The sequence below is a fragment of the Artibeus jamaicensis genome, unplaced genomic scaffold (assembly GCF_021234435.1).
Source record: "Artibeus jamaicensis isolate MK-2021 breed Jamaican fruit bat unplaced genomic scaffold, CSHL_Jam_final contig_1132, whole genome shotgun sequence".
NCBI classification, from domain to species: Eukaryota; Metazoa; Chordata; class Mammalia; order Chiroptera; family Phyllostomidae; genus Artibeus; species Artibeus jamaicensis.
This window is the reverse complement of record NW_026521221.1, coordinates 6,561,777-6,580,126: the sequence shown is the minus strand read 5'-3', so window position 1 is coordinate 6,580,126 and position 18,350 is coordinate 6,561,777. Positions and strand designations below refer to the sequence as shown.

At 43.5% G+C, this 18,350-nt stretch overlaps 2 protein-coding genes and 1 pseudogene across 2 annotated transcripts in view; 2 read left to right on the top strand and 1 right to left on the bottom strand.

Annotated features, from left to right (window-relative positions):
• Nucleotides 1-469: 469 nt before the first annotated feature.
• On the top strand, nucleotides 470-3,126 carry LOC119061235 (glutamine synthetase-like; annotated as a pseudogene).
• Nucleotides 3,127-4,757: 1,631 nt separating this feature from the next.
• Nucleotides 4,758-10,369, top strand: SRP14 (signal recognition particle 14). Its single transcript, XM_037161687.2, has 5 exons — nucleotides 4,758-4,867; nucleotides 5,012-5,084; nucleotides 5,598-5,710; nucleotides 9,069-9,101; nucleotides 9,986-10,369. The coding sequence occupies exons 1-5, from the start codon at nucleotides 4,844-4,846 to the stop codon at nucleotides 10,073-10,075; spliced, it is 333 nt and encodes a 110-aa protein (XP_037017582.1). The 5' UTR covers nucleotides 4,758-4,843; the 3' UTR covers nucleotides 10,076-10,369.
• Nucleotides 10,370-10,453: 84 nt separating this feature from the next.
• Nucleotides 10,454-18,350, bottom strand: part of EIF2AK4 (eukaryotic translation initiation factor 2 alpha kinase 4) — a 106,405-nt gene continuing 98,508 nt past the window's right edge. Inside the window, exons 34-39 of the mRNA XM_037161686.2 lie at nucleotides 16,370-16,428; nucleotides 15,315-15,412; nucleotides 14,495-14,563; nucleotides 13,929-13,973; nucleotides 12,091-12,209; nucleotides 10,454-11,078 (exon numbers count right to left, since the gene is read on the bottom strand). Coding sequence (XP_037017581.2) covers nucleotides 11,021-11,078; nucleotides 12,091-12,209; nucleotides 13,929-13,973; nucleotides 14,495-14,563; nucleotides 15,315-15,412; nucleotides 16,370-16,428 — 448 coding nt within the window. The 3' untranslated portion in view covers nucleotides 10,454-11,020. The remainder of the gene's footprint in view (nucleotides 11,079-12,090; nucleotides 12,210-13,928; nucleotides 13,974-14,494; nucleotides 14,564-15,314; nucleotides 15,413-16,369; nucleotides 16,429-18,350) is intronic.

Genomic DNA, 18,350 nt, shown 5'->3' with positions numbered 1-18,350 from the left:
TGGGTTGCAGGCCAGTTCCCATCAGGGGACACATGAGAGGCAACCATACATTGATACTTCTCTCCCTCTCTCCTTCCCTTCTCCTCTAAAAATAAATAAATAACATCTTAAAAAAAAAAAGAGTGGCACATCCTGTCACAGATGGCCTTGAGACATCATGCAAGGGGTCAGTATAGCTGTTAGTTCTTGAAGACAATTGAGGTATAACTGAGACCATGGCCAACACTGAGGTGTCTCCAACTGAGGGCTAATCCCGATGAAGCCCCCAGTGAATCATGGCCCCAGGCTCTGTTCTCTTCTCTGGCAGGCTGTTTCCTTTTCCCTGGTGCCCCTCGGACCAACCCCATGGCTCCAAAGAACAATGCTCAATGTTTAAGAAGTAATAGAAGCTCAGAGTGCAGTGGTCGTTGTTCAGGCCAACCCTTAGATTACACAAGCACTGCAACTGGTTCCACTTAAGTTCATGACCATGAATGTCAAGTGGGCTCTGACGTTCTCTGGCAGTCTGGTAATACAGCTCGAATATGTGTGCTTTCTGATGACTGCACACGCTCAGCACCCTCTGCCCACTCCTTTGCCTAGGCTGACGACCTTCTGTAGCAGACCTACTCTGGGCTTTTGTTCCCCAGGACCTGAACCTTTCTGCAACCCCTCACTGTGGTTCCTGGTGAAAGGCAAAGAAAATAAAAGGGTCAGAAGGGTCAGTCTCTCACCCGTCTGCAGGACTTAGACTCAAGAGTATGACCTAGGGTTGGCCAGTCTGGGACTCCCAACAAGGACTCTGGCTTCTTAACTAGAGATACCAAGGCCCAGGGCTCTTTAGAGGTTATTCATAGTGGTGGGCGTGGTAGGGGGTCTGGCAGCCCCAGAGGAGGGGTTTCACCACACTGCTGCAGTCTGTGCTAGTCCTATGGCATGTGAAGATGACTCTCCCATTTTTATTTATAATGTTTACCGAGCCAGTGAGCTCCAGACTTGTACATTCAGCTGTTTACTTGATAATTCCACTTAGATACATAACAGGTAACTCAGATATTAATGGACCAAACTAGAACTTCTCATCTTTTCACAAAACTTCTTACTTCCTGGCAGAGCCGAGGACAGGAGCCCAGAGTGTCTGAGCAGTGCCCCCAGCCTCCTCTCCTTACTGCCCTCACAGCCTACCTGCCCTGCTGCCTGCTTGTCCCCCAGAACACTTTCCACTGTGGCCACCTAGGCAAGTTCCCACTTGAGCAACGGCATCAAGTGAGTGTATGTGTTCCTGCCTGAGGGTGATGAAGTGCAAGCTATGTATATCTGAACTGATGGTACCGAACGAGGACTGCGATGTGAGACCAGGACCCTGGATGGTGAGCCCAACTGTACAGAAGTGTTGATCAAGTGGTATTTTGATGGCTTTAATACTTTACAGTATGAAGGCTCCAACAGGGACACATATCTTGTCCCTGCTGCCATGTTTTGGGACCCTTTCTGCTAGGACCTCAATAAGATGGTGTTCTGTGAAGACTTCAAGTACAACTGAAACCTGTAGAGACAACTGAAGGCATACCTGTAAATGGGTAATGGACATGGTTTGGGATGGAGCAAGAATATACTTTTATGGGCACAGATGGACACCCTTTTGGTTGGCCTTCCAATGGCTTCCCTGGGCACCAAGGTCCATACTACCATGGCCTGGGAGCAGACCGAGCCTATGGCAAGGATATGGTGGAGGCTCACTACTGGGGCTGCTTGTACTCCATCATCAAAACTGTGGGGAAAATGCCAAGTTCATGCCCACCCACTGGCAATTCCTGATAGGACCCTGTGAAGGAACTGATATGGGACATCATCTCTGGGTTGCATGTTTCATCTTGATCTTGCACTTGATCTTGCAAAGTGTGAACACTTTGGAGTGGTAGCAACCTTTGATCCCAAGCCTATTCCTGGGAACTGGAATGGTGCAGGCTGCCACACCATCTTCAGCACCAGGCCCTGTGAGAGACCGGTCTGCAGAGCACAGTCCGTCAAGAGGCTGAGCAAGCAGCACCAGCATCACGTCTGAGCCTATGATCTCCAGGGGGGCTGGGACAAATGCTCGGTGCCTAACTGGATTCAACGAAACCTCTGGCGGTATTCCTTCTGGCATGGCCAACTATAGCACTGGCATTGCATTCCCTGGGCTGTCAGCCAGGAGAGGAAGGGTTACTTTGAAGACTGGTACTCTTCTGCCAACTGTGACCCCTATGGGGTGACAGAAGCCCTCATCCACATGTGTCTTCTCAGTGACACTGGTGATGAGCCCTTCCAGTACAGAAACTAAGTAGACCCGGACTTGCAGCCATCAAACCCCTTCTAATAAGGCTTTATCCCCCTCCCACTCTCGCCTCCTCTCACTCGTCATAACAGCTGTAACTCTAAGAGTGGTATATCAAGGTCTTTTTTTATTCCTCATGAAAAGAGAAACCACCTTTTTACTTCCTAAATATTTCTTTTGTTTTAAAGATTTTATTTACTTACTTATTTTTAGACAGAGGGGAAGGGAGGGAAAAAGAGAGAGAGAGAAACATCAATGTGTGGCTGCCTTTCACACGCCTCATACTAGGGACCTGACCTGCAACCCAGGCATGTGCCCTGATTGGGAATTGAACCAGAGACCCTTTGGTTCACAGCCCGCACTCAGTCCACTGAGTTACACCAGCCAGGGCCCTAAATGTTTCTTATCTTAGTCAAGGACACCACCATCCACCTAGTTGCTTCAATCAAGACCTTAGGAGACATCTCTGATTTCTCTTTTCCTCTTAATTCTCACAACCAATGGGATGTGAGTCCTGTCGATTCTACCTTCAAAGAACAGTGTCTTCAGTTAATGTTGTCTACAGATTCTGTGACTTTAAGCAAAATGACCTATAATAAAAACAGTTTTAGCACAGGATAATTTATACAAACAAGAGTTAAGTTCCTAGGGCATGTCATCAACTTTATAATGAAATAATGTTGAACAAGGTCTGACTTCACGTGTACTGGCACCTAGACTTTTGCAGTAACTTCTGTGGTAGGCACCCCTCGTCCAAGATGTCTATGTCCTAATACCCAAAACTTGTGAATATGTTACCTTAACATGTTTAGGAGATTTTGAAAATGTGATTAAATAAAGGATCTTGAGATAAGGAGATTATTCTGGACTTTCCAGGTGGGCCCAGTGTAACCATCAGGTCCTTATAAGAGGTAGGCGGGACAATCAGAGTCAGGAGTAAACGTGATAATGGAACCAAGAGGTTGTAATGATGTGAGGAAGGGGCCACGAGTCAGGGAATACGGGTGACTTCTACAAGGGCAAGGAGACCGCTTTACTTCTGAGGTTCCAGCTGGAACAGCTCTACAGAAACACTGCCTTTAGATATCTGACCTCCAGATCTGTAAAAGAATAAATTTATGTGTTTTTTAATCCTCTCCTGAGGATATATTTACTGATTTGAGAGAGAGAGAGAGAGAGCAAGGGAGGGAGGGAGAGAGGGAGAGGCAGGGGAGGAAGAGAGAAGGAGAGAGAAACTTGCATGTGAGAGAGAAACATGGGTCGACTGCCCCCCATGTGCAGCGGGCCTGATGTAGTTGGGATGTTTCAATAAACACAGTCACCTGGCCAGGGCTCATGTTGTTTTAAGCCACTATGTTTGTGGTGAAGGAAGCTAATGTAGTCATCTAATGGTCTCCCAGTTTCCTGCCCTGTCTCTCTACAGGGCATTTTCTACACCAGAGACAGGCAGATCTTTTAAAAAAGATTGTCACTATCTGGTTTAAAGCTTAACAAGAATCCAGTCCAAACTTAGCACGTCCATAGGCCCTATGTGACTCCCTCTCCAAGCTTTCCATACTCCTTCACTCCTCCTTGCTGGTGCCCTTTCTACTCCTACCCCCAACCCCCAGCCTTGTGGAAACAGGACAACTTGTTTCCCTTTTGGGACCTTTGTTCTAGCCATTCCCTGCTGCCTGCATTCTGTTCCCATTCAGATCCAAGTTCTCTGACCCAACCTAAACTAGTTCCCTTGTTACTGTCATTTTTATCACCCTGTTTACTTGTCTTCACAGTACTCGTTATCTGAAGCTATATACTTCTTTCTTTGTTTAGTTTATTTCACTTCTCCTTTAATCCAAGTTCCAGGAAACCAGGAATTTAGCTTGCCTTGCATTCTGCTGTATATTATAACACAGACTAAGGCTCTCAGTAAAAGCCATTGCACGACTGAATGTTTGACTTTACAGAGGACCTAGGGATCAAGTTGGCTACTGGCATAGCAGGGCCTCAAACACCGATCTCTTCACTGAATCCAGAGGTTAACACTGAGATCGGGTTCCGGTCCCTCTTGCTAGAGGCCCTTCAGCCTGGTCAGAGAAGAGGGAGAATTCAGAGGCTATGAGAATTTATAATAACGATGATAAAAATAGTAACGGCTAAGGCCAGGACTTTCTATGTGCCAGGTACCCTTCAAGGTATTTATCGTTGCCTCATTGTATGCCTTTGAACCACAACCCAGGCTCGTGCCGAGAGGGAATCCAACTGGCGACCTTTTACTTCGCGGGAAGACGCCCAACCAAGTGAGCTACACCAGCCAAAGTTAGGTTGAGGCGATTTCTGTTGGGTGAAACCTCCGACCGCTAAAAGCCGTTAGGATCGGTCCATTCCCGGGACCTGACGGGACATCCCAGAGCGCAGGCGCAGGGCCGGAGGGGCGGGGAGGAGCACAGGCAAGTTTGGAGGAATAGAGTTGCAGCCTAAAAGCGGAAGTCCCACCTCCAGCCCTACAGAAACTTCCGGCTCCGGTAGCTAGGGTCGCGCGGTGACGGGGTGGGGTCGGCGGTCGGGATGGTTCTGCTGGAGAGTGAACAGGTATTGTCAGAGTTGGCACACGGAGGCAAGGGTGTAGTTGGGGGGCTTAGCTTGGGGCCTTTGTTTTCTTTGTTGGGTGGGATTGGGACTCGACGCGGCGGGGATTTGGGACTGCCTAACGGGGCTGGATTTGTTGTGTTCCAGTTCCTGACGGAGCTGACCAGGCTCTTCCAGAAGTGCCGGTTGTCGGGCAGTGTGTTCATCACCCTGAAGAAGTGTAAGCAGCCATCGACTCGGCAAGGCCGGAAGGAAGCTGGGAGGCCGAGCGATGTCCCCCAGCTTGGGTGCCCAGAGTCTGGGAACCAGGAGCTGAGTCTGCGGCGCCTCCCCGCCTTCCCTTACTTTCCTCCACCGTGTACTGGGCACAGCCAGGGCTGAGGGACTGAAGAATGTTAGAGTCTGGGGCGGGTGTGGCCTGTAGCGATTTTAACACGGTTCCGCTTACAGTGGGCCCCAGTGTGTCATGGCTCTAACCCTTGTCAAGGGTCCCAAACTTCTATTAGTGGGATTTAGTCTGCTTTGATATTACAGTATTCCTGTCGTGGAAGTAGCAGGTAGTTTCCCAAATTTTGGCGAACCTGTCGACAGTGGTGGATGAGATGCTTAACAGAACTAGAGCAGTGCAGGTGGATTGGGTGTCCTCTTTTTCCCCCTTCCCTAATGATTAACATTTTAACTACTCATTAACAACGTCCGTGGCTGTGTTCATCAGGATGTGTTTTTCGTACAGATGATGGCCGAACTAAACCCATTCCGAGGAAAGGTTCTGTGGAGGGCTTTGAGCCCTCAGACAACAAGTGTCTGTTAAGAGCTACTGATGGGAAAAAGAAGATCAGCACAGTGGTGAGTTGGATTCCTAACACTGTGGTTTTTGAGTTTAAACAAACACTAATTTAGCATGCGGTATATCTGGACTGTTTTTGGTTTTTATTTTAAATAAAGGCTACTTATGGTATAGCTCCCCTGCTGTTTTGGGATCAGGGCTTTTTAAAATTACCTTAGTAGTAGAAAACTCAAGAGTGAAATGAAGTCAAACACTTGTTCTGTTTAAGTTTTTTTGGAAATGAAATGAGCATATTGGTCCTTACTCGTAGTGGCGCTGTAAGGAACAGTTGGCATAAGTATATGATTACCTACACCCTTAGCCTGCTGTGCTGGGCCTTCCATGAACAATTTTTTGTCAGCAGATAATGCTTTTGAACTGATTATTCCTATTCTTTGTGGCCCATGTAGTAAACACCTGGCTATATGATGGCTTGGTAGTTGTGAGAATATAAATTTAGTCAAGAGCCCTAGTATTCCCTTTCAAAGTGCAGGTTGAATATGGCAAAGCAAGAGATTCCCTGGATTCCAAATGAATAGAGGCTTACCTCTTTTTATTGCACATTGCTTTGTCATGCTGCCAGGTGTTGAGTTTATTATAAACTGAAGGCAAGACTCCACCACGAAAAAGGTGGTAACTTGCTTGTGATACTTGCTTTACTGTGATGGTCTTGAGCCGAACTCACCACTGTTTCTGAGGTGTGGCTGTGCTACTTCATTCTGCTGGGCAGAGGTGGAATGCTCTCCAGCCACATCAGTAGAGGATGTTTGTGAGATAGTAAATCGTAATTAGTTGATGCCTCCCTTTACCAGTTATATGGAGAGGACATTTACAGTAAAGTTTAAGTGGTTTTTTAAAAATAAGGTTGGGTATCATGAAATATAGAAACCTAAGGAGTTTTTTTTTATTTAATTAATTTTTTAAAAGGTTTTTTTGTTTGTTTTTAATCTTTAGAGGGGAAGGGAAATAGAGAAGGAGCAAAGGAGAGAAATATCAATGTATGGTTGCCTCTCATGGGTTCCCTACTGGGAACTGGCCTGCAACCCAGGCATGTGCCCTGACTGGGAATCGATCCTCGATCCTTTGGTTTGCAGGCTCAATCCACTGAGCTACACCAGCCAGGGCTCTAAGGGGTTTTTAGAGGTAGAATTTCTTATTTATTTATTTATTTATTTATTTAATTGATTATGCTGTTACAGTTGTTCTATTCCCCCCTTCATTCCCCTCCACCCTACCCCCCCATCCCCACCATTACCCCCCTTTAGTTTATGACCATGTGTCTCAAGTCCTTTAGATTCCATATTTCCCATGCTATTCTTGCCCCCCCCATCTATTTTCTATCTACTGTCTATGCTACTTATTTTCTGTACCTTCTCCCCCCATCTCCTCCTCCCACTCCCCTGTTGCTAACCCTCCTTGAGATCTTCATTTCTATGTTTCCACTCCTGATCTAGCTGTCCTTTTAGTTTGCTTTTGTTTTAGGTGTGGTTGTTAATAACTGTGAGTTTGTTGTCCTTTCACTGTTCATGTTTCTTTAACTTCTTTTTCTTAGGTAAGTCCCTTTAACATTTCATATAATAAGGGCTTGGTGATGATGAACTCCTTGAATTTGATCTTATCTGAGAAGCACCTTATCTGTCCTTCCATTCTAAATGAAAGTTTTGCTGGATAGAGCAATCTTGGTTGTAGGTCTTTGGATTTCATGACTTGGAATACCTCTTTCCAGCCCCTTCTTGCCTGTAAGGTCTCTTTTGAGAAATCTGCTGACAGTCTGATGGGGACTCCTTTGTAGGTGACTGTCCCCTTAGCTCTTGCTGCTTCTAGGATTCTCTCCTTCATTTTAATTTTGGCTAATGTAATTATGATGTGCCTTGGTGTGTTCCTTCTTGGGTCCAACTTCTTTGGTATTCTCTGAGCTTCCTGGATTTCCTGGATATCTATTTCCTTTACCAGATTGGGGAAATTTTCCTTTATTATTTGTGCAAATAAGTTTTCCACTGGTGGCTGTGCCTTTCCCCTTTCTGGTACCCCTATAATTCGGATATTGGAGCGTTCAAAGATATCCTGGAGGTTCCTAAGACTCTCCTCATTTCTTTGAATTCTTGCTTCCTGACTCTTTTCTGTTTGGCCATTATTTGCTTTCTTCTGGTCCACTCCATTGGTTTGAGTCCCAGTTTCCTTTTCATCGCTATTGTTTTCCTGTGCAATTCCATTCATTTCAATTAGTTTCGCCTTCATATGTTTCTCTAATTTGTGGCTATAATCAACCAGTTCTGTGAGGATCCTGATGACCAGTGTTTTAAACTGTGCATCTGAGAGTTTTGCTATTCATCGCTTAGGTCTATGGGCTCAGGGACTGTGAGAATTTGCGACATTTTTGGTCTGTTCTGGCCCTTTAAGTGTGAGAAGCGGCGCCTTGGACTCCCAAGTCCCTGGGTTGTGACGCTGTATGTGTGGGCGTGGTCAGAGCGGGGAAATGGCGGCGCCCTCTACTGCCGCTTGCCGCGGGGACGCCGGGCCCGGTCCAACCGCCCACTCCCTCACCTGACCGCTCCCGCACAAATAGGCGACCACAGTCAACATGCAGCACCGCTTCCCCGCTCTCTCCTCCGCGGTCGCTCGCCTGGGCACTCGCTCGGTCGCTCACTAGGTCCAACCCTGCGCCTGGATTCCGAGTCTGGATTCCGCGCCTGGATTCCGCGCCTGAGCCCGTCTGACCGAGTCCTCCTGTGCAACCCCGCTCCAGCAGCCACTGGTTTCGCCCCTTACCGGTCAGGCTGAAGCATTTGTTGTTAACAGACTTCCGAAAAGTTCAATTTTCCGTGTTTTGGCTGTGATTTCTGTTGCTAATATTTAGTTGTCCCTAAACTTGGTTGTGTGAGAAGGCACGGCACACCCACCTATGCCTCCATCTTGGCGGAAGTCCCCTAGAGGTAGAATTTCTTGTGGTAGCTTGCATTTTGCTTAAATTGGCTTGAATTAATGGAAGGAAGCTTAGAATAAGATGTGGAGGGAATAGTTTAAATATATCTTGCATAAAAGATTAGTACTTGGTCCTTTGACACCTCTCAGAACCCAGGGAGAAGTCAGTGCCATGCGTGTATGAGATTTCATTGGAGGTGAGCAGCTTGCCCACTCCTGCCTCTTTCCCATCTTGGTACAACTTTCATGTGGGCAAGTCCAGAGTTACTCTGCTTGTTCCCCAGGCAGAGGAAAGTGAAGTAGGAAAACACCTTAGTGTATGATGATCCTGAAGTTGGGAAGAAATATTTTAACAATTAGGATATTGTCTTTGTGAAGCTATTGAGTTACTGTCTAAGGTGGGGCAGGGGATTCCTGTATGGACTCGGGGTGACCTTCTTTTCCCTCTCTTTCCAGGTGAGCTCCAAAGAAGTGAATAAGTTTCAGATGGTGAGTTTCTGCTCTTCCCCATGTTCCCTTTCCTAGGGCAAGTGTCAGCATAATGTTGACACTGGGTTAAAATCGATATCTAGGTTCACTGCTCTCTGTGATGTTTTAGCAGTAGTTTATGAATGCATAGCTGCCAGGCTATGAACTTCACTTTCAATACTGTCACTGCCATAGACAAAAAAAAATGTACTTGAAGAATAACTAAATAAAAATTAAAAAAAAAAAAGAAATTAGCAGAACCAGAATTGTATGTGATTAATTAGAATCAAATAGTCTGAATTGGCAGAGCTGAATAAAAGATTCACAAAATCTTAAAAAAAAATACTGTTACTGCCTTCCTTTTTAGTTTTTGTTTTTAAGATTTTATTTATTTTTAGACAGAGGGGAATGGAGGGAGAAAGACAGGAAGAGAAACATCAATGTGTGGTTCCTTCTCACACATTCCCCACTGGGGACCCGGCCCACAACCCAGGCATGTGCCCTGACTGGGACTTGAACAGGTTACCCTTTGGTCTGCGGGCCAGTGCTCAATTCATTGAGCCACATCAGCCAGGGCTGTTCCTTTTTAGTTTTTATAAGCTAGATTTTGCCATCTTAGGCTTCAGATATGCTCTACCTATAGTACAGTTGAATAAGAAGTTGCCTGCATTTACTCACTTGTGCTTAAAAAGAAACATGCAACTAACTAGCTGCAGGTGAATGTTGTAGACGCTGCTCTAATGTGAGAATGCCTCCTCATAAACCATTTTCCTTCAGGTACAAGAGTCCCATGATATTACCTGCTTTATCAGGTAGACTCTGATTTTTGGTAACACTAAATCCATTATGGAAACGGGGCAGCTGTTCTACCTCTTCCCACTAAGGTCGTGCTCTGTATCTTTTAGGCTTATTCAAACCTGTTGAGAGCTAACATGGATGGGCTGAAGAAGAGGGACAAAAAGAGCAAGAGTAAGAAGAGCAAAGCAGCACAGTGACAAGTACAATTCCCTGTTTTCATCAACTGACCACTGAATTGCTATTTTTCCTCTGGTTTTTACTTTTGGCCACAAAGCTAGGTTTCTGATTCCCTTGCATTAACTGTTTTCATGTGAGGTTAGGGTCATTTGGATAGAAAAAAAGCTGTGATGTTTACAGGGTGGCTATGAGAAGCCACTTTATTTTTGGCCTGGCTGACTGGCCTGTGTATACCCCTGGGTTATGGTTTAAAGTCTCTGCAGCCACCTGTATGAAGAGCAATGTATCATTAAACCTGCCTATTTGTCAGCATAGACTATCTTTTATTTATTCCTTTCCCCTCCCCATGGTAGTAGTTTCTGGCAATAATTACTGATTCTGGAATTATATGATTATGAGCAGGCTTTTACTCCAATCTTCTAGGTTATTGGAATTAAAACCGGAAAATTTCTTTAGAAGTTGTGTTAGTTCATGGGTATTCTTCCCAACTGGTTATATAGTTTTATCATCATAATACCTTTAGTAAATTTGTATGAGTTCTCATAGTCAAATGAGAATTTGCCTAAGCACCTTCGGATAAACATATTACAAAATTAAGAATAAAGATTGTAAATAAAAAAAGAAAAGAATAAAGATTGTAAGTTGATGATATTTGATTATGTCCTTCAGTTTGGACATTTTCATGTGCTTAGTAGGGCTAAGGTAAGAACAAGGCTTTTTTCTTCTCTCCTAGCTTTACAAAACCTTTAGTGTCAATACATTTATAATGAAAAAGCAGCAAATATAAAAGCATTTATTATACTCAAAAGGATAATTTTTTATATATATGTATAACACATGAAAAACAAAGCTCCACTTTGTGAGACATCTTTTAAGAATGTAAAGTTAATTTAAAATTACAGTGAATGCACAACATTTTATAGGGTAAGCTCCTGTCTGAATGACATGGTGACTGTCCTTCAGGATCAGAATAAGATTCTGTAGTAGTCGTCTCTGTAGCTGTACAGGAACAGCACAGACACCCTGCAAAAGAGGGGAAAGGCAGGGTCAGTCTAATGAGTGAAGAGCGAGGTTAATGAATTATTTTACGAGTAAAAGAGGCGGCAGGCTGGGCACTGAAGCATTATACAAGGTTCCCAAGAGCTGTGAACTGGCTAGGGTCTGCAGCAGAGGTCCTGGACGGGGCTGTGCAGGCGTCGTTCATTGCCTTTAGGGGAGATCACGGGAACCACTGGCCTCTGACATGAGGACAAAGCAAGACAGTCATGGCTGTTTTTGACTATTTAAACATATCTAAGAGTTACCTGGGTGATTAAAATAATAATGGGGATAGCTACCCCTGGGGCCTGTTTCATTACTAATAAGACTGTGGCTGTGACACGGTCCTGAGGAAGATTAAGTGGTTACCACTGCAGTTCTAACATAACAACTTATCAGCCATCAAATCTCAGTAAGACAATATGGGGGGAATGCAAAAAACATTTATAAAAAATTGTGTATTACATGTTTAAACTTCATTCACCTTCAAAGTACTCTCCATTTGATGGATACACGTATTGAGACTTTTCCACTGCTTGGTTTTACACATTAATTTGGATGCCCGTTAGTTCTGTGCTGTTTTTGTTTCACCTCTTCTACATTGGCAGAACATTTCCCCTTGACATTTTTCATCCAGGGAAATAAGAAGTCACTTGGGGCGAGACTGGGTGAATAGGGAGGGTGAGGCATGGGGATCAAACTGCTTTTGGTCAAAAACTGCTGAATACTGTGTGGTGTGGGCAGGTGAGCTTGTGAATCACCCATCATGAAATAGGCAAATGTGTTGACAGAGTCTTCAAAAAAAAATTTTACTGAAGCTGAGTGCAGCCTCTCACACCACCACCAGTCGGTGCAGTGATACAGATGGATTCCTAGAACACTCGCCCGGCTGGGGAAGCCTGTGCTACAAGGGGCCTGCCCTCCTATACTATGTCACTTCAAAACCCCTCGAGTTTTAACCCATTTTGAAATCTGTGATGGCTAAGTGATAACTTACTTTTTTTCTACTTTGATGTTATAAATTTCATCACAGACCAATTTCAGGTATCTTTGCTTCGGCAGGCGGGCCAGCAGCTGCTTCACAGTTGTGTTAAATGCCTGTTCATCAGCATCCCACTAGGAAAAAACAGATCAGGCTTCACAGCAGGTACTGGGGTTTATTAACTGTCTTGTTTTTGCCACTCCCCCCTTTAAGTAGAGTGAAGAAGACACTAGGACTGGTGGGGCAACCGCTGGGGTTCCTCCTTTGAAGCATCAGTTTTCTTTACCACAGACTACCTTATTAGATCCTGGTTAACAGTATTGCAGCCACACTGTGCTAATGTGACTTTAGACCAGTTATTTCTACCTCTTGTTTACTTTGTGTAAAATGGATATATCACCTCTGATGTGCATCCATTTGAATGGTTCATAAAGCAATACAGTGCCACTATGGTGGTATTTACAAGACAACACAGAAAATGCAGTATGAAATGTTATTTCTGAGACAAGGTTCATTTTTCATCTGATTTAATCTGACTAAACACTGTGGATAGACAAAGTATTCTTTGATATATGACATGTTGCAAAAATCACTTATAGCTATGATTAAGCTATTAAGCTTAGCTATTAAGCATTCTTTTTATATTATATTTTTAAAGATTTTATTTATTTATTTTTAGAGGGGAAGGGTGAGGGAGAGAAACATTAATGTGTGGTTGCCTCCCACACACCCCCTACTGGGGACCTGGCTGCAACCCAGGCATATACCCTGACTGGGAATCAAATAGTTAAGCATTCTTAATAGCAAAGGTTTAACTATTCAAATTTTTAAAAGTTTTTATTTGGTTATTTGATAATTAGGGTATGTACCTGTTAAAAAAAGCCCCCAAATATTACCTAACTAATTTAACTTAATTTTTACAAAAAAGTCTTCCAAATAGTTAGATAAATGAGCTTTCCTAGTTGGAATAAAGGTTTGCAACAGCAGAGCATGTATAGTTTTTTTTCCTTTTTTTTTGGGGGGGGGAGAGAGGCGTCAATGTGTGGTTGCCTCTCCCGAGCCCCCTACTGGGGACCTGGCCTGCAACCCAAGCATTTGCCCTGACTGGGAATCAAACTGGCAACCCTCTGGTTCACAGGCCAGTGCTCAATCCACTGAGCCAAACCAGCGGGGGCAGAGCATGTATAGTTTTTAGGAACATATATGCTACTGCGTTGCCTACATTCAAATCCTGGTTCTGCTACTTAGTAGTTGGTTGACCTTGAGTAAGATTTAACCTCTCTACTTCTGTCTTCTGTAAAATGGGGGTAACAAACACAGTACCTCTCTCTTAAGATTGTTTAGATTACATGAGTTTAATAATAAAAAGCTTAGGACAAGGCCTGCCTGAGCCTGACACTCAATAAAAGCACTAGGTATTTGTTAAATAATCTCTAAAATTTAAAAGACGGTTACTAGGAAAGTATGATTCCTTCAATCTTTTTCAGACTGTAAGACATACCAGACCATAAGACACCCCTAGGTTTTAGAGGAGGAAAATAGGAAAAAAATTTTTGAAGCAAAAAACGTGGTAAAATCTTTAATAACATAAATAACATAGGCTGCCCCCCCAAGCCAAGCCAGGTAAGCTACATTTGGACTAGAAGATACACCCCCTTTCCCTTCTAAATTTGGGGGGGAAAATAGTCCAAAAAATATGGTCTATGTCACATGAAGGAACAATGTTACCAAATTTCTGGAACTGCCATTAGAAATACCTAATATTGCTTAGAAAATAATGCCATTTTCAGTTTTCTTTTGGCAGAGCCTTGGGACTTTAAAAGCCACAATGCAGAAGAGTTCATTTTGCTTACCTCCAGTGATAAAAACTGTAAGATTGTTTCTTTGGGGAGATCCACCTGTTAGTACATAAAAATGCATGTCACCTGTCAGGGAACCCACAGTGGCACATGACTTGTGATGACATCACTTTGAGGGAGCAGCATGAACAGGGCTGGCAGAGTCTGGGAAGCTGCTGTATGAGCTATAAAGCAGACTCAGTGAACTGCCTGGATGAGGTCTCTGCCCGGGCGAACTGACTCTCCTCGTTCCCAAACATCGCACACGCTCCAAAGGCTCAACACGGCTGCCAATACTTGGTGTGGACTCCGTGAGGCAGAGGCCTCAAACGTTTAAAAAGTGATCTTCGTTTTCACTGCCCCCTCATCTTTCACAGGAAACCAGTAAGAGAAACAAACACAAAACCTTCAATGTTCTCCCAGGTTCTTTACAGAGTTAAATTCCACGTGGTTCCCATCAGTGATAATAGGCTTGCACCCCAGTACTGCTGACACCAAGTGAAAAAGTCCTGGCCTCTGAGGGAGCTACATGGACAATATGGGCGGAAGCCATCCTCGAAGTGTTAAAGAAAGGAACTTACAGCCAAAATTTCAATTTCACTGCTTTTCTGATGTAAGTTGGCAAGGGACGTCTGAAGTCGGGTTTGTACCTAATAAGAAGAAATGTCGGAATTCAGAATCTGTCAAATCAAGCCATTGTTCTTGTCATTTTATCTTCTATTCCAGGAAACAATCACAGGTGACGAACCAAAGCCTAGAATGGATCCCAAATATTATCCTAGGACTTGCTCTTAATCCACCTCAGAAAGATGTATGTGTATCCTATTAATGATCTCAGGGGAAATGAGATTTCATAGCCTACCCTTATGATTTGTTTAATAATCCACCTCGTTGCTTATTTCTTTATAATTTTGGGATGACACCCAGTAAAGGCTTGGAGCAGTGAGACTGCACCAGGAAGCAGGGAGAGTCCAGTACCAGGCTAAATTTGGAAAAGGGGAAGGCGACAGCAGTGAAAACATGGAACTGAAATATGGTAGAATGACGTGAAAAATGAGTTTCCACTGAAACCCGAGACACGGCAGAGCTTACAAAAATGAGGTGACCCAATATTTTATATCTCAAACTAATTACGTTCCTGAAACATGCTGCTCTCTAGCACTCCCCTCTTCCCGAGCGAGGCCGGTGTCCCACCCACTCACTAGCTGTGTCCCTCCCACCTGGCCTGCCCTAACCCTGCCTCCCTGCCTGTCTCAGGCCCTCAGGGACCCCCTCTGTGAAGCAGATGCTGATCTGTCTCTCCCGTGTGTCTGTAGTACACTAACACTCCTATCAAATTAATTCCAGTTTTCTTCTCCTTTGTGGCTCACATTAGAAAGCCTGGGAAACTCTGCCACGTACCTGAGTTTCGTACCGCCGCCGAGTGCTGGCTGACAGCTTCTCCGGGGCTACCACACTCACAATGGGAACAACTGTTGTGCCGTGGATTTCAAACAGACCTGAAACAGAGACAGCTTCAGAATTCTTGGCCTTCTCTGGTCCTGTGTTCCGTAACACACCACGGAGAGGACAGAGATGGTAACAGAACCCCCTCTGGGGTGACTCTAAGGGCTAGATTATGTCTGGGCCTCGTTTCCTCTCTGCAGCAGCCCACACTTGCCCAGGGGGAACCCAGGACCCCAGCACCCAGCAGTTTTGATGCTTCTGTCAAGACCAACAGCCTTCTCTGCTCAGGCGGGAGTGGGAGCTGGGAAAAGCATAAGGGAGGCAACGTGAGTCACTAAAACCCATGAACCTAAGGGAAAAAAATCAAACTATCTCTGAAACTCAAGTACTTCCTTTAAATCCTCAAAGTATTTGAAATCTGAAGGTGCCAGAAAGTCTATGCTAACAGAAGTGAACCAAAAAGACCCAATTCTGCTAACAGCCAAATATATCTTCTCATGGACATAATTAGGGCATTTCTTTTTCAGTAAGATCACCTGATAAAAGTGAAGGCATAACTAACACCACTGTTCCTGCTTGGCTTTCATGAAAATAAAATGTATATAGTGCCTTTCTTCAAGGCATTTCAAAATTCTTCAATCCTCTGTGTGGGGAAAATTTCCAGGAATATGACCCTCATTTAATAAATCTATACCATAAACTAAGTTGAAGTACTTATTGAATTTTGAACTGATTGAACTACTTATAAAAATAAGACAGTAAAACAAAGAAGACCAGGATCAGAAGTCAAATGCTCAATTGTCATTTTCTCATTTTCTAGGATGTGAGTTTCAAAACATACGGATAAATCCCATTTGGTACAGTTAACTATATATATATATATATATATATATATATATAATTTAAAAAATATATATTTCATGCAACAAGGAGTTAGCCACAGTCATAAGTGCTTACAGCAAAGACACATAAAAGTCTTGTTATGTTTAGATTATAATTAGTAATTATACCTGAAGCATTAGAAAATGACCCCTTCAGATTTTGTACTGCAAGGTTATCGGAAGCTTCTCTAAAAACAACCAAATAAAAACAATTAGAAAACGGTCAATAAGCCAAAAGCAACACAGATTACTTAGAGTAAACCATTTTTTCTATTAAATGTAAAAGTATTTTGTAACTATTGGTTATTAGTGAAGGAAAAACAACAACTTTGCATTTACTTATGCTTTAGTCAAGAGCAGGTAAAAACTGTAAGGATGTCATTTCAAATGAACAAATGCCTAAAGACAACATTCTGATTTATTCAGCTGGGTTGTAAATCCTGGCTAAACATAAGAAGCTAATTTCAACGAAATATAATGGGTGGTTCTTTCCGTTCTCACAATACGAGGAAACATCAGCAACAGCAGGCCCTGCCTCCATTACGGCAGCACCCTGGCGATCACCCACAGGAGACCATTTAGTAAACAAGGAGATTCTTTCAAAGCTGTGAATGAATGTTCTTTAAAGACTGAATTAATTTATAGCCTTTCAGAGACACAACAGCACTCTATGTTGGGAAAACAGGAAAATAATCATATAGGAGGAAAGATTTTAAACCTTTCTAAAATTAAATTCCATCTGGCCTATTAAGTGTCTTGATAATGTTCATGGACTCACTAATAATTAGTTGACCTTTTTGTCTTCTTGAAATCGCTGTCTTTGATTTGGATCTGCAACTCTAATTAATACCTGGTTACTTCAGAAACACACTACCCTGGAAAAAACCTGATGATGAATTTATGCAAGTGGGGTGCAGATTGGGGGGGGTGGAGCCAGAGAAGGTAAAGAAACAAAAATCATTTACATAAGCCAGGATTTCTCAGTCTTGGCATTATTGACATTTTGGGCCATACAATTCTTTGTTGGGGGGGGGCTGTCAGCCCTGTGCACTGTGGAATGTTCAGCAGCATCCTTAGTCCCTACTAGACACTAGCAGCACCCCCATTGTAACAACCAAAAATGCCCACAAACATGGCCAAATGTGCCTTGAACGGCACAACCCTCACCATCAGTGCTGGTTGAGAACACTGATGTAAGCCAAAAATCCATTCTTTTCTTTTTTTTTTTTTTTTAAGATTTTATTGGCCCTGGCTGGTGTAGCTCAGTGGACTGAGCACAGGCCTGCGAACCACATGATCGAGGTTCAATTCCCAGTCAGGGCACATGCTTGGGTTGCAGGTTGGTTCCCTGCAGGCCAGTTCCCAGCAGGGGACGCATGAAAGGCAACCATACACTGATGTTCCTCTCCCTCTCTCCTTCCCTTCCCCTCTAAAGATAAATAAATAAAATCTTTAAAAAATAAATAAAATAAAATAAAATATAGCAAGTGGATTATTGACCCGAGAAAGTCAATGCTTAACTATAGATAAAAAAAAAAGATTTTATTTATTTATCTTTAGAGGGAAAGGACAGAGGGAGAGAATATCAATGTATGGTTGCCTCTCGTGGGTCCCCTGCTGGGAACTGGCCTGCAACCCAGGCAGGTGCCCTGACTGGGAATAGAACCTCGATACTCTGGTTCACAGGCTCGCGCTCAGTCCACTGAGCTACACCAGCCAGGGCTCATTATTTTCTGATTATGAATATATATATATAAGAGTAACAAATATATAGAACAGCTTTAAGAAATTTAAGACCTTAATAAGAAAACAAAACAAAAGGAAAACTAAACAAAAAGAAAACTAGACCTCCTGTAATCCCAATAACCAGAAATAAGTACAAGTTAAAAATGTGGTACATCATCCCAGACATTTTTTTTTTATGTATGGGTTATGCATTCTGGTTGAAGTAAAAATAGGATCAGGCCCTGGCAAGGTAGCTCAGTTGGTCAGAGCACTGTCCTGATACACCAAGGTTGCAGGTTTGATCCCTGGTCAGGGCACATACAAGAAGAAACCAGTAAAAATAAATGGATGGAGTCACAGCTCAATCTCTCCTTTTCTCTCTCTC